Source organism: Dinoponera quadriceps, unplaced genomic scaffold (assembly GCF_001313825.1).
Source record: "Dinoponera quadriceps isolate SergipeBrazil2010 unplaced genomic scaffold, ASM131382v1 scaffold1750, whole genome shotgun sequence".
Lineage (NCBI taxonomy): Eukaryota > Metazoa > Arthropoda > Insecta > Hymenoptera > Formicidae > Dinoponera > Dinoponera quadriceps.
In genome coordinates this window covers 1,002,912-1,028,347 of record NW_014556445.1, presented here as the reverse complement: position 1 = coordinate 1,028,347, position 25,436 = coordinate 1,002,912, and the positions used below count along the sequence as shown (strand labels likewise).

The 25,436-nt window shown below is 40.8% G+C and overlaps 1 protein-coding gene across 3 annotated transcripts in view; it reads right to left on the bottom strand.

Annotated features, from left to right (window-relative positions):
- Positions 1-1,945: 1,945 nt before the first annotated feature.
- The window catches only part of LOC106747450 (serine/threonine-protein kinase NLK), an 84,861-nt gene continuing 61,370 nt past the window's right edge, over positions 1,946-25,436 (bottom strand). Inside the window, exons 5-12 of one of the 3 annotated variants that reach the window (XR_001374655.1) lie at positions 17,170-17,255; positions 16,768-16,977; positions 16,443-16,631; positions 16,058-16,259; positions 14,870-14,963; positions 13,202-13,462; positions 12,059-12,113; positions 1,946-7,940 (exon numbers count right to left, since the gene is read on the bottom strand). Coding sequence is in view for 1 of the 3 variants with exons in the window: in XM_014624968.1 (XP_014480454.1) it covers positions 7,886-7,940; positions 14,870-14,963; positions 16,058-16,259; positions 16,443-16,631; positions 16,768-16,977; positions 17,170-17,255 (836 nt within the window). In the remaining 2 variants the exon portion in view is untranslated. The remainder of the gene's footprint in view (positions 7,941-12,058; positions 12,114-13,201; positions 13,463-14,869; positions 14,964-16,057; positions 16,260-16,442; positions 16,632-16,767; positions 16,978-17,169; positions 17,256-25,436) is intronic. The other 2 variants (XR_001374656.1, XM_014624968.1) reach the window with 2 other exon arrangements.

Sequence of the window (25,436 nt, the reverse complement as noted above, 5' to 3'; positions counted from 1 at the left end):
TGGTCTTTAATTTCAGTTTTCTCTCTCGGGAGGGAATATTTGCCAATATTTGTAACGGCTTGTCTTGAAAAGACGAAAAATAGGAAATAATCTCAGTGTAGAGTTCTGGAGCTAAATTTGCTCTTGATAATCGATTTTTAAAATCTATGCAGTCCTTGTATAAAGATTCCCCGAATTTTTTCTTTTCTCTCCAACGTTGTTACATGAAAGTTCATTCTTCGACGAAGTCAGAGTCCGGATTTTTCCTTAATGAAAAAATTAGTAAGTCGTGTCTTTCGCGATTTAAATAATTTCTATTGTACTCGCAATTTTTTACAATTAAATTGTAAGATGTTTATTATAGGTGGTTAAAGCGGGTCGCATGAAACACTGAGTCGTATTCTAGCGTACTTTGCGTTAAATTTGCGATCGAAATACTGCCCGTTGTTTTCGTCGTTCCTCATCTTACGCATAATATCTGTTCCTACAATCGCTTCGAAAAGACTTTCTAACTTTTATAGTCACTTTTAATGTGCGGTTGCACAGAGGAGAAGTTCAGGTCTTCCTCTGAGAAATCGATGCAGTTTCTTGGTCCATTCTGAGGATATCAACGAATCAATAATATCGCGCTTCGAAATGCGAAAAAAATTTGCTGCGTCTTCGCCAAAACGAAGTACCACACTATACTACTCGTTATCGTGCGTTCGATATCGGCGGATTTCTGTTCGTGAAAAATTCGATTTATATCTATATCATATCGTAGTGAGATTTGTCTATGATCTCTACGGAAATTTACGTTTGCAATGTTTCTCCGTTCTTCTGTCGTATAATAAAATATAATCGAAACGAAATTTGTGAATGTAAGTGCAAGAAGAATCGCCATGCGAGTAAAAAGGTTCAAACAAATTATAAGCGAACAAATCAGTGGAACAAACAATCGAAGTAATCAACGACAAAATTCTTTTCTGTCACTTCTGCTCAAAGAATAATACAGTAGTTTGATGCACTATATATTGAACTAAACGCTAAAAAAGCCGGGGATGGGATCTGGAAGGATACGTGTTTATGGCGAGCGGGATTGTGTGCCAAATCAGAGACAAGAGAACCATCGCTTTCTATCTTTTCTGCCGTTTCTTTTCTTCCGTAGCAACTTTATTGTTTGGTGCATCTCTGGTGCCAGCCACTTTCCATAATGAAGGCGTATTCGCCAGTGTGGAATATAAGTGGAGTCGTATATTTTATCATTGTTTTTTTTTTTTTCATCACTTAATTACTCGTTATCTATAACGTAGGTACCTTACGACTTATCGCCTAGCCTCGGTATCGCGATTCGTCTCGATTTTCTCTCTCTCTCTCTCTCTCTTTTTCTCCCATTACGAGAGAAACACGTTGACAACGACGCCCACATGCGCGAGTGTAAGACGTGTAAGATGACGCAAATGCGTGCACAAGAAGTTATTAAGTGAATAAAATTGTGTAATTGCAACTGTGTTACTTCGCGGCAGATCGCTTGGAATCGCGAATTTCACATAACGCGACGTTTACGATCGCGACGAATCCGCGCGCTCTGGCTTATGTATATACACGGTGATTGCGGTGATATCTATGTACAAAAATGACGCGCGACAAAGAAGCGCAGTGTGCTACACACGGAAATAATAAAAAAATTGATACACGGTACGACAGTAATTGTCACGTTGCTCGCTAATTACACAGAGAGGAGGATCTCGGACGAAAGAAGCGAACAGAGCCAGCGTTATTACGGAAATATACTTGAATTTTTTTATATAAATCACATATAATTCTTTTTCTGGTTTTTTATACAAGTTACAGTTTTATCGTACAACAAAATGTTGGAAAATTTGATTGAATTGTACTGAATACCGTTTCTAGCCTTACATGGATTACTCTTCTTAGCAATTTACAGCTCTTACATGAAGATACTCGTTTCTTTATTTTTTTTTTCTTTTTTTTTTGTTGACTTTAAGTCGGGACAAACACGAGACGAAAATTTTCAGTTCGCAATATCGAGATTACGCAGCGCTTCCTCCCGGCGTTAACAGTTTTAATGAAAAAATATCAAGCATTGTTCGCATTATCGACGTATTATAGTTGAAAATAAGACGAATAAGTGCAGTGATAATCGTATATCCATCGTCGCTATCGGTTCACAGCGACATGTATCGAATTGCGCGCGTACGTGCGGCGGATATACTTATATGATACAAACGCAAGAATTGAGAAGGGATCGAAGACTGCGGCTCGATCTTTCGTTTCGTTGAAATCCTCGGATTCACACGTCTCGCATATTGATACGTTGAGTGCCACGTAACTCATACTTGAATGATGCGTGAGTTTTCGCAGGGACCCCATTACACGTTTGTGGGCGACGGCTTTACTGATTCAATTAGGAATCATTTTACTAAGTATTCAGTAAGTATTATTACTATTACGATTAGTAATAGTATTAATACGATAATTAGCATTATTACTAATTGAGTATAACTCGCACACTTGGCAATGTGTTTAAGCAATCTGACTCTGTATACGATCGACGGCCAAGGAATTCAGACCTGGTGGGACTCACATTTGAATCCAGTGTAGCATTCAACATTAAACAAGTAGGATCATTTCAATCGGTCCGGCAACGTTGTCGCAGATTAAACTCAATCGCGTTCTTTGAATTCTTAAGATATCGTCGATTCTCGATGCCTGACTGCTGTGACCCGCTATTCCTTTATTTCGCATGTCTAATATTTATCAAATTTATGGTAAAATATACTCCGTTTCACTAAAATATCTTTCTACATTTATCGATCGTGTACCCTTCTCCGTTTTTTGTAATTAAACTTTTTAATATTGAGAACTCTAGAGAGTACATATGGAGCATAAAATTGTTAAAATCTCTCGCGAGTCTCTGGGCGAAAGAAGCACGAAACAGAGGAAAATTTACGACGAGAAATACTGTCACGTGAAGATAAGCGAAATAAAGGATTAACGTTTCCATGAGTAGAGCTTTTCTTTCTCGGCGATTCGCATTCTTAGAACGCATTCTCCTCTGTGGACCACACGCTTAATTAATGGCTACTTAATTAGTTGCGACAAGGTAAGTCCGCGCGATCTCTCATATTCTTCCTCTTCGCTTTTTTTAATCCGATCTGTTGTCTGATGCGAATCACTGTGTAAAAAAGAGAACACATGCGTTTTCCTTCTGCCGGTCAGCGACAGAGAACCAAAACGAATTGTGGGCGGGCGTGTCTCGCACTAAATCGCTACTATCTACTACTTCATGTTTCACTGCTTTGTCCTAGGTAAGGTATCGTCGTGAAACAGTGTTGGACGAAGTGTATTCCCGAATAATGCGCGATTTCGAACATACGTTTGCGCATAGTTTTCGAGTGCGTTTAAATGCAGTTGTATAGCGGTAGCTTATTTAGTTTCGATCGATTGACTTCTCTTCCATCTACGTCAAATTCAATGCTTGAAAACTTGTACGTATTAGCGTAATACTTGATGTATATTAGTACATTTATATTGATGCGCACATTCTCACACTATCGGGAAATATCGGCGGTTGTTACTCTTTATATATTTTACGTATATGGATACATTTACCAACGCGTTCAAAATCTTTATTCGTCACTCACGAATACATTTCGCCCAACACTGCCGTGAACTACTACTGGCGATCTAGCTAAAAATCCCTTAATCTAAAATCACACTCAGAACTCAGTAATTACGTGTACCGTGCGTCCTTCCGCTCTTACTATACATCTCCGGTCTTCCTTTACCAAGACGCGTTCGAAAATAATCGTAGATACTTATTTACGCGAAAAACGACTTCGATCCATTGCTTCCTCCCGTCTCGATCCTCCGTTGTAGCTTCTTCTCATTGCATAATGAGCCCGAGCGTAATAGTCCAAGTTCGAATCATCACGATACAATTCGTTCCATGTTCATTTCTTTCTCGATTTCTACGAGAACGGGACGATTCGTTCCTGACAAGACGTGAACGTGACAAACTGAAAAGCCATTTCTAGCAATCTTAAATTTTGTTTCTAACGAATGCAAGTTGCGATCTTACGAGTTTATCGTGAGCTTTTCGCAACTTTGCAACATTATGTCCATTTAGAAATATAGATTTAAGACAGCTTGGAAGTAAGCTCCTCGACTGAACTAAGAAAATTACGTCGGTCTCAAACTTGGTATCTTGTATGCGGCATATTTGTTGCCGATAACCTAAATTATTGAAAAATATTTGCGGTAACTACAGCATCAAGTTGGCGCGATTCAATACGTCTAAGATAATCGGAATGCGTAGTATCGCATCAGCTCGCTACAATCACTCCATTCTTTTTAATCGTTTAATTTTTCAATAGATATCGGCCAAATATCACCAATACAATAGAGAATACCGCTACTAGATTTCTTTATACATTTCATTATCTCTCTCTCACTTCGCACATCCACACACAACATACAGACTAAGCACACATACATTCTGTTTCTCATTCTCTCTTGCTCTCTCGTATCGATACCGTCGCGCTCGCACGATACGTCGGCAGTGTGTTTATTGGAATAATAAATCGCGATCCTGCACGCGAGGGAGACTCGCGCTCGCACGGAAAATCGTCTTCGTCTTCGTCTTTGTCTTCGTCGCAGTCGTCATCGTCGTCGTATTTGAGGAACGGAGACGCGACGAAAATCGCGCATTTTCCCACCGACACGGGGATTTTCGAGATCGGCCTGCGACGGAAAGTCGTCGGACGTCGATACTCGCGCATAGAACTCGCGCTTATACTCCTCCCCTCATCTCCTGCGCGACGGGATCGCGAGAGTCCTGCGGGACACTGGCGACGTCGTCGTAGGACTTCCTCACACCAGCTTCTCCTACATCCTAGCCTGAGATCCAAATCTGATTCTCATCGTTCGAGGCTCATTCGAGCGACGAGAAGGAGCGAACGTACGACGCGCGGCGCGACGTGTCGGGAAGAAATCCGTGCGAAAGAAACGAAGGAAGCAGAACGCGAAGGAGAATTCCCATCGTCCTGCCCTATCGTGGCAACGAGTCGTGGAAAATCGATCGTCGAGAAACGACGCGATTTCATTCTCCCGCTACTTTAACGAATTTTCGTCGACGAGCCCTCGAGAATTCCCTGGTCGTATCCTTCAATCTGCTCGAATTCGTTAATCTGGAACTGGTTTCTTTGCTCTTAACCGACTTCCAGTCGGTCGAGCGACGTCGAATCATCCATTCCGAGCCGTTTCGAAAGACAGACTCGTTCTTTTCTCTTCCGGAATTCACCGGCGCGTTCGTAGACGCGAGTTCTTCCTCCCGAGTGTAAAATTTTCGGGATAGTGCGTAACGCGACAGACAATCGAGGGCTTCGCAATGTATCCTACATTGTCCGCTGTGGAATAACATGCCTTCTTTACGTGAATCTACGATTTTCGCATTTCCTTGACTCGTCGCCACGATCATCTCGTTTTTCTCGACATTCCTCGATCCCGCCCTCTATTTTCGCTCGTCGCGCGCGCGCAACCGTTCGAATTTCCGTCTCTCTATCTCTCCCTCCGTCTCTTCTCTGTCTTCCATCCTACCGTCCAAGGAAAGACACCTTAATCGGAGAGACTTTACGAGTCTTTATTCCCGGCGAACGCTCGTCGCTCGTGGAATTAAATGCTTCGTTTTACCCGTCGTGCCGACATCAGGGAGGAAAAGTGCCGTGAGTCGCGATCTCGCTATCCATTATATACGACTCGCCGTCCGCGTTTAGTCCTTTCTTTGTAGTTTCTTCACGGTTGTCCCAGTCTTCTCTTAAGAAGGATCGATGTGATGACGAGCGTCGTGTTCGGTTCGTCGATCTCCTCTTCCTTCTTCCGCTTCCTTTCGATTCCTCTTCATGGCCGAGCTATCGCCGATCTGTCGAGAGATCCGCGATAAATGTCGTGATTGAATACAACATGTCCTCGGACGATACTTCATCTTTTGGGGATGTAGTGGATTCGTGCCGCTCGAAATATCCTCGAGCGACTCCAGAACGACTCGATTTAATTCGAAGCGGCCTTCGCGAGTGCTCCGTTTGGTCCTCGAGGTTTTTCCGAATAAAATCCCTGCCGAGGATTAATTTTCTCGAGCTACATCCTCACGAGATACCTTATCGAGGACGATCAGATTTTAAGCTATTTTCTCGCTCTTCGAGGTGTCCTCGAGTAATACCCTGTCGAGGACCGCTCGGTTCAAAGCAATCTCGTCATTACGACATCCTCGAGGGATATCCTTTCGAGGACGACACTATTTTCAGCGACAGTCTCGAGAGATATCCTATCAATTCAGTGCTAACTTCCCGCTGCTCGAAGCATCTTCGAGCAATAAGCTGTCCTAGTGCCGTTCGATTCGAAACGATAACCTTATCATCACGCAACATCCTCGAGAGAAATCCTTGCAAGGACGGTTTCATTCACGAGGCGGCATTTTCGAGAGACATCTTGTCGATTCCGAGCGATCTCTTTGCCGCGATATCGATCCTCCTCGGGATATCCTCAAGCGCGCCTCGTCGTCGAAGATCCTCGATCAGGATGAGGACATTCCCTCCGGCACTTTCCTCCCGCGCAAGCGCGCACGTATTCGATTATTTAAATGCCAGTTATTCTCGCGCGACCTATACATACACGTGTGTAAAATCTAACAGAGCAAAAAAAGGAAAAAAACGAGAAAAAAGGACTGGCCCGTCTTTTCGACGCGTTTTACTATTCGCTATTTTTAACTATTACTCTCCCCTCCTGCTGTCTTTCTCTCTCCTTCTTTCACGGTACCCCACGATTCCGCCCTCGGGAATCCCTCCCGATCCCTCCCCTTTCTGTGCCCAACGCTTTCGGAATTAATTAGCTACTTCGTGTTTTAAATTGGCTAATGTGTGTTGTGTAGGTGTGTGTTCGTCTATGTGTCTCTCACATCTCTCTTTCTTTTTTCTTCCCCCCCTCCGGTTGTATGTATACAACGTATAATATGTATAATATATATTGCTATATATACACACAACATAACACAGGATGCACGATGAAATACATGGAAGAAGTATGGCGTGAATTAAGTGTCATTGTGGAATCCAAATTCGGAACTTGGAAATCGATATCTTCCCGAAGAACGTTTGACGGATGTGGAAACATTATTACTTAATCTTAAATCACTTATTTTCATATTTATTAATTCTCGATATTAATCCTTAGAAGACTTCTTAGAATCGGAGCTCACTTTGTATCTCGTGAGTACCGCTGGGATCTCGTGAGAAAATCTAATTCGCGATATTTTGAGAATAAAATGAAATTTTGGTAATCCGAGTGTGAAATATTCCGAATCTGTGAGAAATCGAATCTCCTATCTTGCAATTTAGGTAAATTTTGAAACTTATTTAGAAGCGCGTCTTCTTGAAAGCGAATAAGAAAAGTCTCCCGTTATCTCGAGAGGTAATATATTTACACGGAAAAATTGGAAACACTTCAAGATTCTTCGCGAAGTTCACCGTTACGAAGAAGCTGAATAATCTCCCAATTCCCGGAGTGATACGTCACCGAGAAAAATCGCGAAAGCTCCCAAATTCCTCGAGTCGAACGTCCTCGCCATTTTCCGCGCATTTCTCACGACATCCTGTGTATGTAGATGTATCAGCTAGTCGAAAAATTGAGGCTACAGTGCTCGGCAGTCTATTGTCTCTCTTGGCTCTTTTCTCTCCGCAGCTTCCAGTCCCCTAGTCTTCCTTTTCCCCTCCTCCTTCTCCTCCGCTTCCTTTCTCTTCCGGCGAATTACTATCTTCCGGTCGGCGAAGATTCTTCTTCTCCTTGGAGTGCGACGCGAAGTCACCCTCGGGTCCTTGGGTCTCGGGGACGGGAACGGGGAAGACTTTTTTTATTCCCACTGGTGTGGAGAGGGTGGCAATTCCGAGGGGTGAGCCACCGTGGAGCTGCAAGTCGTACGAACAAGTCATTAGAGTGGCGGCAAGGGGCAAAAGGAAAGGCTGACTAGCTTGGCGGGGGAAAGAGGAATGCAACCCTTCGTTGGTAACCGCTGACCAACCCCGACCGATGGGAGGGTGAAAACTGCGCGATTTATCGAACGCGACAGACGCGTGACATAAATATACAGTAATTATACCCATCGTGTTATTTATATACATTTTACTTTAACTGAGGCGATTCCGACGAAATTATTTTCTTCTAATTTTATGTTTGACCTTTTTAGTTTAATCGTTTTAATCGAGGATGACTCGATTACTATCGAAGGGTTGGAGCGATCGATTGCCGGGTATGAAGTACAACTACTTGCGAGTCGTCGGGCTAACTGTTTTCTGGAATGTAAAGTTTAGAATCTAAAATGCAGAATGTAGAGTTTTGAATTTCCGAATGTATCCAAAGAAAACAGATTAAATTTACTTACAATCGCATAATGCGGTCTCCATTAAACGACAGAAAATCGCAAAGAACCTTTATGTTATTTTATAAATGCAATATTACTTGAAATGTTAAACTTTTAACATATTTCCATGTATTTTAATTAATTATACGCGCAATTAAGAATGTTATATTGAAATTAATGTGGAACGACTTTGATTTTAAGATAAATATTCGAAAGAGCAGCGCGTTTGCTCGACCATTCGCGTTCTCTAATGATCGAAAAACACGAAACGCGAAATGCCATGGAAATAATTTACAACCTACCATTTCGCGTTTCACGTATCCTCGATCGACTAATCGTAAAAATTGAAAACCGTCAACGAGCGGTAATGGCGCGGTGTTTTTTTTTTAATGTGAGTGGAAATTTTAACATAGAATTTATACATGTTTTCACATGCCTGAGGATACATCAAGCCGAAGTTCTCATCTCGGTTATTTTCGATTATAGGTCACTTTCCATCAACATATTCAAATACGATATCTTACTATTTAACATAACTGCCAACCGATATGGATAATCGCCAATTATCGTTATCAAGGCACGCGCTATTCGCTCGTGACGATCGATCGAAAGAGTCGACGGTGGATCGACTCTTGGGAAAAGTAACAAAATCGTTCGTCTGATTTCCATGCAGCTGTCAGCATGCGTGACAGCCGATCGTCTCTTTTAACTTTTTTCTCTCTCTCTCTCTCTCCTCCCCCCCCCTCCTTAAACATATTTATATTTCCAATTAATCTGCTTTTTTCTCTTTGTATTGTATACTTATCCCCCTTGTTTTCCCGCTTTTTCCAGCGTTGGGCAATAATGGATTATTTTCGCAATCATTTTCATGACCGATTAATCAAGTAATCTTGATTAAAGTAAACATTAATTAAACGATCGTAGCTATAGTCGATCATTAATCATAAATTACATTCGCAAATCTGTCACTGTTGATTTATATCCGTTAATTACTTATCGTAAAATGGAACGTTACATTGTTATATATATATATATATATATATATATCGAGATATATATAGACATATATATATATCGAGTTGCACTGAAGTAATATGTTAATTTGGAGGATCAATCACACATAATAAAAAATGTAGCCTTTTCCTGACTAATGATCGACAATTTTATCGTGACTAATGATCACATTGACCTCGATTATTTCTACCGTTTATTAATTGTCTGATTACTAATCACTCGACAATCATAATCGCTTATCGCCAATCTGATCTTTCGATGATCATTAATCCGACTATACCTTGCCCAACTCTGATTTTTCTTCTCCTGCCTCTATTTCCAAATGCGCGTAACCGCCTACACGTTCCTTCCTTTCCGACATTTATCCCTATTACGAGAGCGAGCTTGATGTATACGGTGACCGTAAAAAATTTACAATATTCAGAATTTTTCAAAACGTTTTTTCGATACACAAAACTTAATATACAAACTTCGATATTTTGTTTCACTCTGCGATTTTCGTGATGTCTTTTTTTAATTTTTACAGGTTTTGACTTGATATTTGTCATACTAATTAACATCGTAAAATTTCGACCGTCACTATATATAAACATCGCGGCTTTGCCTTGCCAAGTCCTCAATAAGAGCGAGATAAAATTGCGCACAGCGGGAAAAAGCGTATGACATTTCTCCCTTTTGTCCGTATTATTATTTTCCGCGCGAAATTGTTCCTCCGCTCGCGCGAGGGATGGTTTACTTAAAGGCGACGTAAGAAAAGTGACTCCGCTTTGTCCCTTCTCGTCGCGTCGGATGCGATGTTTTAACGCCCTCGAGACAATTTTTCTCAGCTTTTAAATTTATAACCTGTTGATTACATATTTTCTACTTTATGTCTGACGGATTTTCTGTTTTTTAAATCTTGGAGAGAACTATAGTGTGTCCCAAAAACACAGCGTATCATGTCAAGATAAATTCTTTTGATGAACTTAAAAATGGATTCGTTAATTAAAACTGCAAATATTTGAACTAAAGAACTTCAATATTCTCCTACGATATGGAAATCATGCTTCGCACACAAATTTGTTGCGTTTGTACCTCGATTTGTTTGGATAGCGAGTTAAGTCATCATGCTAATTGACGTTTGCTTGGCAAAGCAAATCCGACGAATTGTGAAATTTTCGCTGACAGGGATTCGTCGTGATTCGGACTTGCGAAATGACAGTAATATCTCGCACGCTTGCTGAGAACGAGCGAAGAAACATTCACGATATGTTGTGCGTAATCAATTGTTACTTTGAAGAAAGAAATTTATGAATAAGTTTGACGCGCTTTGTAAGCAGGATCTGAAGATAATATTCCGTTAAAAAAAATTAATTTCCTCGACATTACTTACTTTTATACAAGCCACAGATCTCGAAAAGTATCGTTGAATTAGTATCTGCTAATGCACTACGAAGAACATTATTTCATTGGGTAACTCCGTTCAAGAGAAGAGGGAGACCGGGCTTCGAACTTTATTAAATAAACGAGAACCGATATAAGCTACGTCACGCTAACTTCGGCAAAGTTAAATAAGACCTCGGAATTTGCCAGGAAACCTCATTATTAGTGACAACAAATATGTACAGGGGGTTCCGACTGAGAGAGAGACATACTTGGATCAACAGAAACCAAGCTGATACTTGATATACATATTCGAAGAACTCACCAGCTCGGAAACTTTTTAATTGCTAGAGGAAAACTCTCGAATTCAAATTTAATAATTCGTTGAAATTCGATCTGAATCTCATTCAATTCTCCAAATTCAATTAGTCGTTTGTAAATGAAATTCAACTAAAGTCTGATTTATATAAGAAGACTGAAATCGCGCTCGATATTACAGTCATTGCGCCTCCGATCGGAGAAGGATCGCGTCGGGATCCACAGCTAAAATTATACTTGTATGAAAAGTTCAACCTAACTGAATGAGAAGTTCAACCTAACTACAGGATCCACGGTGTCAGGATCTCGATAGGATTTTATTCCGAATCCTGGCGATTCGACATCGATTTATCTTAGGCGGGCGGGTGGATGTCTCTCATCTATGGGAAATGTTTCATACGGATCATCGGGCTGTGCGAACTATAACAAGGATCTAGAGGGAGAGTGGGGTGGTCGAGGGAGGGTGGAAATCTTTTTCTCGATCTATGCAGATTTTCGCGAAAGAGAGTTTGCATTTTATTTCATTTTCTATTAATTTATTTTTTTTTGGCGCGTCGCGATGCTCCTCTTTCTCATCGACGAAGTTTCTTTCAACTGAAGGCTGCATGGTGGATCAGGCCTTCTTTTACGCTTATAATGCTGGTAAAACAATGCGTTCGGTTCGGGCGTTTTCTCCGTTAATGATAGTTCTTTAATAACGTTATTTACGCGCGAGCAACGTGTCCTCAAAATCACGCGGACGTAGACGGCGAATTGCGTCGCGCGAAATCGGGGTGACAGCAAGACGAATCGTTGTATTTCCATTTATTCTTGTTAAACTCGTTTCTCTAAGAGCCGAAAAGAATTGTTTCCCCAAATCATATATTTAGACGAATTCATCTACATCTTTTATATCTTTTATATCTAAACATAATTCTCACACATTATACTTTCTTTAAAATTAATATTCTCTACTATATTATTGTTACTTACAAATAATTTGTATCACTTCGAGTACTTGGATGCTTTTAAAGCCGGAACTTCAGAACTAAAATAACACACAATTATTATTCGCCATTTGCCACATCTGTTATAGCCACATATGTTACGCAGTGCACAACAAACTTTTATGGTTATATTCTAAAAAGCGAAGAGTGAGGGACGAAGGGATGAATCGTAATCGTTGGACGTTCCTCGAAGATCGTAATTGTCCTCTCTTTTTAATTAGACTTCCTCGGACTCGCCTTAGAGTCCGCGAAAGTAGGACAGCGATGCGATTTCTCGCTTCAGCGACGCTCTCGCCCGGGAGAGCAAGAGAGAGAACGGAAGCATTCGTCGGACAAAGGAACGGTATTCTGCCGAGCACCGGGTATATATCGTCGCGCGGATGTTTAAGGAGCCCGTTAATTGCGCGTACGCGAAACTGCCGCTAATTAGCGCCGCTAACGCTAATCTGTCGTCGTCACTCAAGGAATTCGCGTCGCCTAAATCCGCGCGAAAATCGGCCGAATGAACGAATTGAATTCTTCTTGAGGCAGAATTTCCTTTTCCGCGCTTTGCAGTGATATTTATTCTTCGTAAAGCTATCCCTCGTTCGTGTCCGATTTCACGTTTCTCTCGTTTCACGGATCTTCGAGGAATCAGACGCGAAAATAATCGACAGCTCGCGCTACGATTTTCCTCTATTCCATGATTTGCTAATAATTAAATCCGATATTGAGCAAGTGTCACCCCGTTCGACGCGCGATCGACTCGCCTTGGCACGAAATACGACACAACCGACTCGTGGGCGCGACATTATACAGAGAGTGCCTCGGTATCGCCGTCCACTCCTCGTAACTTTTGAACACGTACAAATAAACCGATAAATTCCCCCTTGATTCGATTCTCAACTCAATTTCGCATCTCTCGCGTTATCGTCCGCCGATTCGCATCTATTTGTACGCGTTCGAGAGGATCATAAGGTCGGCGAGACCGCGAGTACTCTGTACGTGAAGCGCAAGCAGCGTTCAACAGAACGCAAGAGGCACACGGCACACCGTGAGGTTAAACAGAGAAGAGCACCCAAAACGAGACAGTATATAAACACAAAAAACGCAATATTTGGTATTATAAAAGATAGGCTGGATCATGTACCTCTGCGAGCGAGGTCGCGCCGACTATAGCTGACTCTCGGTTCGTTCGGTTCGTTCAGGAGGAGGCGTAACACGATTGGTAGTAGTAGTAGTAGTGGTAGTAGCGGTAGTAGTAGTAGTAGTAGACGATAGCGGTAGTAGTCGATAGTAGCTGACAGTGGTAGATAGCTGAGTCGGTAGTGGTAGTGGTAGTAGTAGTAGAAGTAGTAACGTGTATGTATACGCGGCACAGGCCGCTGGTTCGGCGATCGGCTTGCTCTAACTTGACGGCAGTAAGTAAGACGAACAATTGTTACACATCCAACATTATCACTTTTAAGTGACGCACTACTCAACAACACACGCGTTTTGTAGAAGTCGTAACGACGACGTACGCGCGTGCTCGGGACAACGATCGTTTCATCGGAACACTTTGGGACACATCGATAACTTCAACAGCTTCTTATTCGCAACGTTTATATATTTACGACACAACGGAGTCGCACATCTCGCGTATTTCAGACTTTAATCATCGTGAAATGCATTCATAATTTCTGCTACTTGTAAGACTGGTTTGCGCGGCAAAAAAATCTAGACGTGCCGACATCTTTCGTTTGTCAGTTTTAAGTGAGAGAATAATACGGGTTTGAAATCGGCCATCGTACACTTCTACAAAAAAAAAGAAAAAAATTTAATCTTGTTGAGTAGTGCATACCGGTAAACAACGTGTATCGAGAGATCGCACACAGCGATTGTCACAGTGGGCCGACAGGGTTGCGTGGCAAAAGAAAAATGCATTCTCGTGCATATCTATATCTTTAAGTTTTACTTTCTTCTCTGAGAAACAATGCCAAGAGATAAATCGCGTTCTTGGAGAACATCAGCAAGAGAATCGCCAGGACAAAAGGCCCTTCTTTCTTTCTTTCCACTTAATTTCAATTTAGAAGTCTGCGTTACGCGTCGAAAGACTCAGCTGGCTCAAAGTCAGCGCTACTCTCCGAACACCCGATATATCCCGCTTGCTCTACTCGACCGCTTAAAAACACTGTGCGCCTCTCTATGAACTCTCTTGGAGATTATTGTTCTGTCTGTCTTTTGACCGGGGATTCAGGATTACGGCTCGGAAGATGCACGGATTCGGAGAAGGAAGAATAATCGATTAATCTCGAGAGGAAACGAAGGGAGGGAGAATATATTACTCTTTTTAGAGTTTTGTCGGGTTTTGCTCCTTGTCGATTGGCTCTGGTGACTTTTCTGTATGCGACTCGGGACTTTCGTGGGTCAGGTCGTGCTGTACCGGATGTCCCAGAACTATCGCCGCTTCTTATAGCTGGAAATTCTTCAATCAGGGTCAATAAAGTAGAATTGCATTTTTCTCTTCGCCAATCTCTTCTCAAATAAGTTCGCGACCAACATGAGAATCGTCACTTTGTTTAAACTAAGGTCTGTTCAAAACTAAGAGAAACAAGATTTCGTCATCGGTTCGCACCACCCACAGCTTGATTTCCGAAAACAATTTCTAGATTCTCGTTCGACAATTCTCGGGGACGATTGGTGCTTTGAAACTTGAACAAACGGGCTTGCTTGTTACAATTTTCGACCTCGGGTATCTCCGGTAGTTTTGGGACATCGCGTATATATATCGATCGAATCAAAAGGAGGATTCATAGATCCGGCACATGCGGCTTACCTCGCGAAGCTCTTGAACGCTGCAGATTGCGGATTTATGCAGAGCGGCACTCGCGACGGGTTCAGTTGCTCCGCTATAAATTTGTGCATCTCCTCTGAAACAGAAACACAACGACGCGGATCGTTAGATGAGAGAGAGAGAGAGAGAGAGCGCGCGATAGGGCGAGGGAAGGGAAACCGGCGAGATGCTGATGACGGCGCACGATACAGTTTCCCGTGGTCGAGTTAACGACACCATAAACAATGAACGCGATGGTTCATATTCTCATCACGCGGTCAGCACGTTAAATGCGGCACTAAATGGTTCTCGTCTCTCGCGTCTACGTTGCGCGTGACCGTTACTTTTAACATTTCATTAACGCTCCGTAACCGTTACGATCATTATTAATATCAAAGAGAGGTGACCTCGAAAATACTTGGAGAGCAAAATACCACTCCGGACAAGAATAGAGATATCTGTTTCCGGATTTTTATGCGGCTCTGCGAATTTTGCACATTTTCTCCGCATTCTTACGCGAAGCATATTTTTCTGTCCACGTTCCCCATTGCGGATAATTAAATTTATTCGCAAATTACGCTCTTTAGTCGTACGCGAAGGCATTTCACCGCCTCGAAATTTTAATTTTGCGTCCGGCAAAAATGAGTTACGAGATTTCTGACGAAAGCAGGGTATTTTTTAATGTCACTCGCGCAATTCACGATTACTGCGAGGAAAGACACACGAGAGAACTTCGCGGTTCTCCGGCCAGACTGCTGAGATAAACTATGATTTATCGCGACGCGCGCGCACACACGCGAGAGCGTTTATCGCAGTTATTGTTCTCGAATAGCGCCAGCCACGTGCCTGAGATACTTACTGCACGTCACTATTCTCGATACGCGAGACATTCTACGGACGACATATCGAGATTTACCTTGCAATTTGTAACGTTTAAGTGCGACATTCCAAATATCAATCGGGCTTTCCGTGTAAAAACACACTCGGTGGTAAAAATGTTATTTATCATCCGAGAGAGAAGTGGAGAGCCGGAAATAATTAAAATCATAAATTTTTACTCCCTTTCCATTCTCTCCTTCGTTGTTAATGAATCTTGCGCGGAGTGAAACGTGTACGCTACGCGAAATATGGTGCAGTCGCGACATTCGTTCGCGTCAGATTCCCGGCGAAATCCCAGGGGTGATCTCTCACCTTTCACCTGCTGCACGCTCGTGAGCTTTCGCTCCCAGAGATCGTCGAAGGGATGAGTTGCCGAGGGCTCGAAGTCCACCCTATATTGCCGCATCCCGGCGCTTGTCGTGTAACAACACGTACACATGCACGAATGATACCGCAGTCGGCCCTCGTCGAGATAAGGATGCGCCAGGGCGTCCACCACGGTGATCCTCTTGTCCTGCACGATACATATATCACACATGTACGTACATATATATTTATGCACACATACACAAGAGTTGTTTCTCACAATTATGATTCATAGTTCTTTTCGCGAACGAATGAATTAACGCGATATTCGCATCGAATTAAATTACGAGTTCCGGTGAATGAGTGGACTCGGAGGAGGAGGCTAACTTACGGGATCGAAGACTAGCATCTGGCAGAGCAAATGGACGGCCTCGTGCGTCGCCTGGGTGCTGAGATTGTACAGTGACGTGAGCGAGGGTGGTTTCTGCGCCCTTCTTAGCATGTGCGTTTTCGCGCCCTCACACGCGTACCTCATCTCCTCGAGAGTGGGCGAACCCAGTAGTTCCGTGATCAGCTCGAGCTGCAATCAGGCCGAGAAACAGCGCGTATTTTCTTGTCCTTTCTTTAATAACTAAGTCAACGGCTTTTGCGATCGTTTCGTGATCTCAAGTCGGCGAAATTGCGAAAAGGGGTATATTTTTGGGAGGGATTCTCACCTGTTGCACGGGACTCTGAGCCTGGAAGAGGATCCGCCGGCGAAGGAGCTCGCCGAAAATGCAACCGACGCTCCACACGTCCACTGCGGCGGTGTAGTGCCGCGCGCCCATCAGGATTTCCGGCGCGCGATAATACTGTGTCACCACTTCCTGGGTCATGTGCACGTTCTGATCGGGCTCCGCCACCCGGGCCAATCCGAAATCACAGATCTGAGGAGAGAAAACGCTAGGTGTGCACTTGACACGGAGGTGGTCGCGTTTCAAACGATCGAGCTTTAGGATGCGATTGCTTCGGGTGGAAAACCCGTCAAGAAGGTGTGTCAACTTTCTTTTTTACGCGACACGAAATATTCAGAACGATTTGAAAGGATTTCGAGATATTTAGATGTAATTAGGACTCACTTTTAATATACAATTGCTATTCACTAGGAGGTTCCCCGGCTTGATGTCCCTGTGGAGAATTCGGGCCGAGTGAAGGTACTTGAGGCCTGCAAACACAAATACAAAAACATGAACGTTACAAAAATCTAGAGATTAATCGCGGAGCGAAGCGCGGTGCCCTATTGATCTTTCAAAATCGACACGATCACCGTGTCGTACTCGCGTGCCGGCGTCGCGGAAATGATATTTGACGAAAGATTTTTCTCACCGGCGTGACGAGCTGACAAAACATCGGGAACGCCGCTGTGTGACACGCCGTGACAACGTGCGTCGCGACGCGTCGACACGGCAAGCCCGATTTTCGTGTCGGTGAAAATTCAACGGGGTGAAAATTCAGCTGCGTCGATGCGAAATTGGGCATCACTTCGACGAAGATTATATCGGGGAGGGCTTAATTAAAAATAGGTGATTTCGTCGAAAACCTGCCGATGAAATTCGCGACCGTGCGCGTGGTTGCCGCGCAAATGCGACACCGATAACCAAATTTATTCGCTTTAATGGAATTCCCTTCTCTCGTTGGAATGTTTTTCTTTCCCGTGTAAAATTATCTTGAAAAGGGTGGTTAGTTTGAAAAAGTGAGAATCGCTTTTTTCTTCATTCACAATGGTCCGTATTAATAGTCGTTCCTTGAAACTTTTCGCACGTGAGACACTCAGTTCTGAATTTAGAGTTGCATGGAGATTTTGATTTGAATCACACATTATACATTTGTAATAGTGAGTCGGCCGAATAACTCACATTTAACTCTAATATCAAATCTGTAGTAGCTCACCTGAAGCAAGTCTCAAGCAACAATTATTAATACGAGTCTACAACTCCGGTTTCCCCGGTTATTTCAGACAATCTCGAAGACGATGGTGAGATCTCGAGGAAGAGAAGAGAGAAGGAGAGACGAGGTGGGTCCTTTGAAGCACGAATTAATTATTTATAGCGCGCAGAAGGAATTTAACAGTCGATAGACCGCTTGGACGAGGGAAAGGTCAGTCGAGTTTAACGGTAAACCGTAAACGCCGGCTAACACATCCGCTGTGGATCGATAAATGACCGCAAAATGGGGGCGAAGTCGATCGGGGCGTTCGAAGTCGATCGCACTTCTCGCGTTCTATAGATAAACGGAGTGACGCACGTGACGCCTCGATTAGTCATCGTTGACAGTTGATATACGGGGTGTTCGACGGAGTAGGACTCTCCAATTTTATTAATTAGTTCATTTTGAAATCGGCCCAACTTATTGGTTAATTCTCTCTCTCTCTCTCTCTCTCTCTCTCTCTCTCTCTCTCTCTCTCTTCCTTTTGTTTCTTCGTCTCATTTCGAAGGGGTGATTTCTTCGCCGCGCCATGAGGGCGGCGCGAGGTAAGGGGGTGAGAAATGACACGGCAAAGCGACGACGCAATATCGTAACGAGATTCTTCTTTCCTTCTCTCTTTTTCTCTGTGTCTCTCGTGTCTCGATTCGTCCCCGTCAACGAACCGATTTTGACGTTCGTTCGTATTACTATTTATAAAAAATACTACACAGTTTGGCGTCGACACCGTATCGATCTTGTGTCATACAACGAGTTTTGTTGTTATACCGCTGATAAAATCCGTCGAAAGCGTGACACCAAATAAAACGTGAATTCAATTATACCAGGCGATTAATTAGCCGGTCTCTCTTTCTCCCTCTCACATACTCTCTCTTGCACGTACGCCGAAATGCCCGTTAATTAAAGTCCATCAGCGGGGTACTTATGAATACCCCGTTATTTAACGCCCTTTATCATCGAAATTAGCCGACTGTATTCGGAGCTTTAATCAATGCCAATTTACGCGCGTCATTCCGACGACACCGATAACGGCTACGTTCTCTCTTTCTCCCGATTAGCGTAAAGTCGTGATAAAAGGAGCCAATTAATACCATAGACGAGTTTTCCGACGACGAGGAGGAGTTATAGTTATTCGCTTGACTTTGTAATCACGTCCCGCACCTCACGTCCCCTTTAAATCGGATTAATTTAATCGAATCTTGTGCCAATTAAGTATAAGCTTTGTCGACATCGAAGAGCGATGAGGATGGAAACGAAATAATTGATATCGGAAAAATCAATGAAAATTTGATTCATAAGAAAGAATCAAGTCGATCGATTGACAAAAATTCTAGAATGATTTCATGTTGACCCTTTCGGCATACGAGGCATTTCAATGTATGTAATATAGACCAAAAGAGAATTATTTTACATAAAAAGATAAGTAAAAATTATAGAATAAATTTGACTCGTATTGGGAGTTCTATTTTCAACAAAACCGATTTTGGAAATAGGAATTTGCATCCATTGTTGCACATGCTGTTTTTAACGATTAACCGATACTTTTAAGCTATCGGATTTTCTCGAACTAAATCACCGGCCATTAATTTGTGAACTGCGAAAAATGAAATTTTCGACAAAATACTTCGTATATTAAATTTCATATCTTTCTCTGGTACAGATCAATTTTCGTTCCCGATTGAAAATATCATTTAAAATATCTCTGATAATTCGTTTCCTCTTCGTTAGAGCAATTCTTAATAACTTTTGTACATTTTTGTGATATGTGTATTTAATCATGTTACAATTGTATTAGAATTATTAAATAGAACGCGTGAAATTTCTATTATTTGATTTTAATAATTCATCACCACGCCGAGGAATAGTTGTACGACATACGAAAATAGCTCTGTCGGAAAGCGCGTATTGAAAAATTTATTCTAAAATAGTATTTATTAATAGAATATTAAACATACACCTTTACTGTCGTAGCGCTTTAATACAATATATATTGTCCAGTGTAGCTAGTCCGCAAAAAGTTAATATCATAACAATAGAAATATTATATAAAAAAAAAAACAAATAATGTAACGGCGTGGCGTGCAGTCCAATCGACAATCGGGAGGACGCACAACCTTGACTCGGTCGGAACAACACACACATAGGTACGCGTAGACTCCGATAACAATGTGTAACGTGGCGGTGAACGTATCGTGAAATATTTGAAATTTTTCCGATCAATCGGAACGTGGAATCAATCTTACTCCGTGAGACAGATTACAATATTTTGCGCGTGTGATCGTTCTGTTGGGACCATCGCGAGCAACGCTTAGATATTTAAAAAGTGATTATCGTATTGATTTTTAATGAAATTTATTTAATGGAGAAATGTACACATTCTCGTAGCGCATATTTTTTCTCGTTATTTTCGTATCTTCACATTTCTCTATGTTCAATTAATTCCAAAAATTGAGAATGGCTATACTTTATTGTTTTAACTAATTAACTAATTAATATAATTAATTAATTAACTAAATTAAGAAAATTATTTTTGGTTACGGATCTGACGGATCAAGATATAGTTACAGAGGACATGGTTCCAGTGGATGCTGATGCAGCACCGGAAGATCCGGTTCAGGCCAAGCAGGGTCGGCTCGAAAGTAAGTTTACAGATTTTCTGTATTTATCCACTTTCCGTATTTACTCCTTCATAATCGAAACCCAGTATAGAGTCATTAGAATGATCCTAACTACGATCGTAAGAAGTTTAATTTACTTGTACGTACTTGCTTTTCGCATTGATTTATTAAAGAAATTTTCACATAAAACTTCAAAATTTTAGAAATATTTTTTTCCATTTTTTTTAAGTTCTAAATTTCAAAAGAACAATTTTAATTATTTTTATAATATCTAGAAATTTTTGGATGAAGTTATAGTTGTATAAAAGAAAATACGTTGACTGTTTATAAACATTTGCCCCGCTTTCCTACGATCAAAAATATTGAAAAACATGGTTGTATAAGGCACAATTGTAGGCACCGTTCTTTTGCACATGTTAATTATGCAGGTATGTTTTTGTTATTAATCAAAAGTTATATTTTTGTTAATGATCGAAATGTGATTCAAAATTTTTGTGACATATTGTTCCAAACTAATATAATAAGTACAGGAAAATTCAGTTGCAAAATCTTTCCCATTTTTTATATAACTATTCGTAAAGAGCGTCTATTCTTTGTCATTTCATATCAAAAAACTATGTTTTTGTTTTAGACTTGTATGCAGAACGTGGCCGACTCTGAGTTCGTACTGCTTCGGTAAGTGAGGAAAATGCATGAAAAAAAAATTTTTAATGATGGATCTGTTTCTGAAAATTCGTAGAAATCAATTTATTTTGATCATAGAATTTCGCATATTTGCATATTTGTTGCATGTACATACTAGAAAAGCTATTATTGTTATTCTCCCGTTTATCTTTTGAGCCACACGACTGACAGTTATTGCGCTCAGCCTCAGGACCGTTAACTTCATAAGATCTGTGAGAAATTCTATGATTTCTGAAAAGTTTTTTATTAAAACTAGTCCTTTATGCGTCTTATTTTTATATGCTATCAATACAATTATACTATTATAATTGCAACGATAGAATCGTAGTTTCAATAACAACCTTACAGTAATTAAGAAGCGTGTCACAGATTTTACATAAATTTGTCGGTTCTGAGGTTAAGCGCTGCGACTGTCGATTGCTTAGCTCGACGGAAGAGGCAAGAGGAAGAAAGTAACTCCCGAAAATCACCTCAATAGTGCAAATAATTCCGAGCACTGATTTATTTCAATTGGAAACGCAAGTTTCCGACTGCGACCGTGAGTTTTCGATCGTCATTTCATCCACAATTTTAGTTAGCCTATTACGTTTTTTTTTTAAATCGATCTATTTTTATTACGTAATGAAACAAACAATAGCGGTCTTCTAAACATGGCGTAAAATTTTTGTAGCTTTGTTCCAATCAAAGACGATTTTTCGCTTGCTCTTATTAGAATCTTTCTGATCGTTTTAGAATATTTACAGTATAATTACTTATGCAAAACGTACGATAATTTAGATCGCGGAACTTTATGGATAGTTTGTGAATTAGTACAAGGCCCGCTTGCATTTCGCTTAGATTTCGCGATTTCTATAATTTTCTATTTTCTTGCACCGTATATTTATTCTATTATTGGTTATTTATTGCTACATATACAATCATGTTTTCTGTACAAATACATGATTTCATTTAATCAAATTCGCCAAAAAGTAGGGCAAACCAATATATATCGCGACAATTTTATGTGATGTAGCAATTATCTTTCTTTGCGACCGCTGTAAAATTGTATATTTACAGGTATAAATATTATTCAATAATCATTATTTCGGGTAACGCGTGATGAGAGAAAAAATTAACCAGTAAAATGTAGTTATTGGTGCCGTTTAATTTTGTTACGAAGCTTTGCTTTTGCAAATCACGATTATATTTATCAAATAGATAAAAACAATTGCGATTATCCAGTCCGTTTGTTCGTCTTAAAACGCCGAAATTATCACTTTCTGGTAAATTGTTAAATGTTAAAATTATCACGTCGCGAGTGAAGTACTATCGACGTATGATGACGACAGGACCGTTGTGGAGAAAACTGGATACCGATATAGAGCCAGCATACAGCGGCAGATGTCATTGGAAAACAGGAGACGGGACATCGGTGGATTTCGACGCGCAATGTTGAGTAAAGCAATACAATTTCAATGTCATCAGTAGTGCATGCAGTAGTGTAGAAATCGCATTGATTTTTGATAAATAAAGCGAATTATCCGGATAATCCGGAGAAATCTTAACATTGAAATATAGGAAATATATAAGAATTTTGATTCATATATTAATCCTTTGCGCTTCAAGTCTGGATTTCCAAATTTTGGCATTCTATTGTTCACATGCCAACACTGTTGGTAGTAATAATAAAATTATTGCGCTAAATTTAAACATAATTAGAAATCACAACTGATTATTGATAAATGGCTTTTTCATTTTCTCCAACAATAATTATGGATAGATTATCATTATCACGCAAAAATCTGCGGAGCGAAAAATATATGCGTTGTGTAAAAATTTATACAGGATAAACTACGCAACGTGATCGGCTTAATTTATTCTGCTGTTAGTGGGCTGATTGAAAATTGTATATTTGTGTATAATTAAGTATTGTAAATTTAATGTAATCATCTTAAAGCTCTCACTTTGAACCATATTTTACTGAACAAAAAAATTTTCAATCAGTCCACTAACAGCAAAATAAACTAAGCTGATCATGTTGCGTAGTTCACCCTGTATATTTAGAAATTAGAAATTATCTTCTTGGGAGAAAATAAGAAATAGGCACAATTTAATATATAACAATTCGCTATTCAAGCCGATTTGATCACTTGAGATTTCTCTAGTGTGCAAACAAATTTGTGCATATACAAACATAATTATCTATACGTATATACATAAAAAAAGAGATACGTTCTTAAAGCTATCAAACACACTGAAACGTGTAATTATCTTTCTTCTTTCTTCGCGAATTGGCACACGATCGCGAAAGCTGCGCTCACGCGACGAAAAAGCGTAGTATAATCGGTCGTATATCGAAAGCTTCGATAACGTGTGTCAGTTAATAGGCAGTAATCGTTGGCGCGATTAATCACTTCGTCGCGTTAATCTTCGTCGAGTAATTTATTTCACGGCGGAGAGAAGGAAGGAAAAGGATTCGTATAATGAGCGCCGCGGCTTCCTGTCATGCATCGGAGTTCGTAAAGTATGACTCAAATGCCGTATTAACGGTCGCCTTCACCTCCCCCTCGAGCCGTAATAACGTATGTAACACAATGCCGCGGTAATAATACGTTGTAATGTCACAGGTGCGACATGTTGTATGGCGGTCGCGAGCTTTCCCGTTTCCGTCGAAATTCCATTCGTGTCCGCGAAGTTCGCTCACCCTTGATCGCGTGGCACACGATAGCGCCAATCGATCAGCTGATTGTCAATTCCACTGATACATCAACATTTCTTCTCGGTTTTCGGCATTTTTCTCGCACGCCTAATCAAATTATTACATAAGACGAATCGAATTGAAAATGGAAACGTTAGAATCAAGAGTTAAATTTTTTAGGCCCGTGTTAATAGTCAGATCTTATATTCAAGATCGTCTCAAGTTCATTTTCAGATGTTTCGTAATCAACGAAATGAGCTATACAGTATCTGAAGATAAACTCGGTCTTCGATATAAAATCCGATCTATTAATCTATTAATACGGACCTTATATTATCAAAAATGCAAGGATTGAGATCGAAAGATCTATTTTTACTCTCGCGACGTAACGATGATTCTTTTTCCTTGACGAAGAAAAGCACTAACTTAACGTTGTCTTATCGTGACGCGTTTCACTCGTCCTTCGGGAAGAGCAGTCTCCAATTTTCATTTACCTATAATTACATACGTTCGTACAATTAATAATTGCATAATTTCACCTGTCCGTGTGTATAATTGACACGTATCGCATTATTCTATTTAATGATCGTCGTGTAGTTTACAACGTATTGCTCCTCGTTTCTATCAGCTGCTTGATTAAGGACTCAACGTCGCGGTGCCGTATGTATAGGCATGTCGTTCTCAGAACATTATCCTTGATCGATGCACCTGCTGTCGATTAAGTCAATTCCGATCGGACATTGGATCTAATTAATACAACGCGCGAGCGCGTGCACTTATGTGTACGTTACATAGCATCGACCTGCGCGCTTCCGGCATGCGTCTCGTCCTCCTAGCACATTTATCGTCAGGCTAGATCCTGGAATAGCCGTATTGAGCCGAAAATTTTATCGATATCGTTATTACATATTGTCGTATCGTTGGCGGAGATTTATACAAATATTAGTGATATTTAAAAATTATAAAAGGATATTCGTTATCGAATATATATACAGGGTGTCCCAAACTAATCTCGGTTCTCGCGGTGTGCAGGTAGAATAGGTGAAACTGAGCAGAAAAGTAATGTGTCATATTGCAAAATTCGCAAATTAATAAGGAATTAATTATTTTGAGTCTAAGCTAACGAGCGCAGTGGAAGCAGTAAACCGGATTCTGTATAAAAAACAATTCTTACAATTGTTACATGTTGCTTGTTGTTCATTGAGTTATTCCGCTTGTAGAAATCAGTCGATGCTTATTGTTTCTAGATCTTCAAAGTAAGCCATTTTCTTTATACAGAGTTCGGCCTACCGTTTCTCGTGAGCTCATTAACCGAGACAAAATAATTCCTCATTAACTGTGAATTTTGCAAAATGGTACATTACTTTTCTATCAATTTACATTACTTATCTATTCAATTTCACTTATTCTACACATCGCGGGAACCGAGATTAGTTTGAGACAC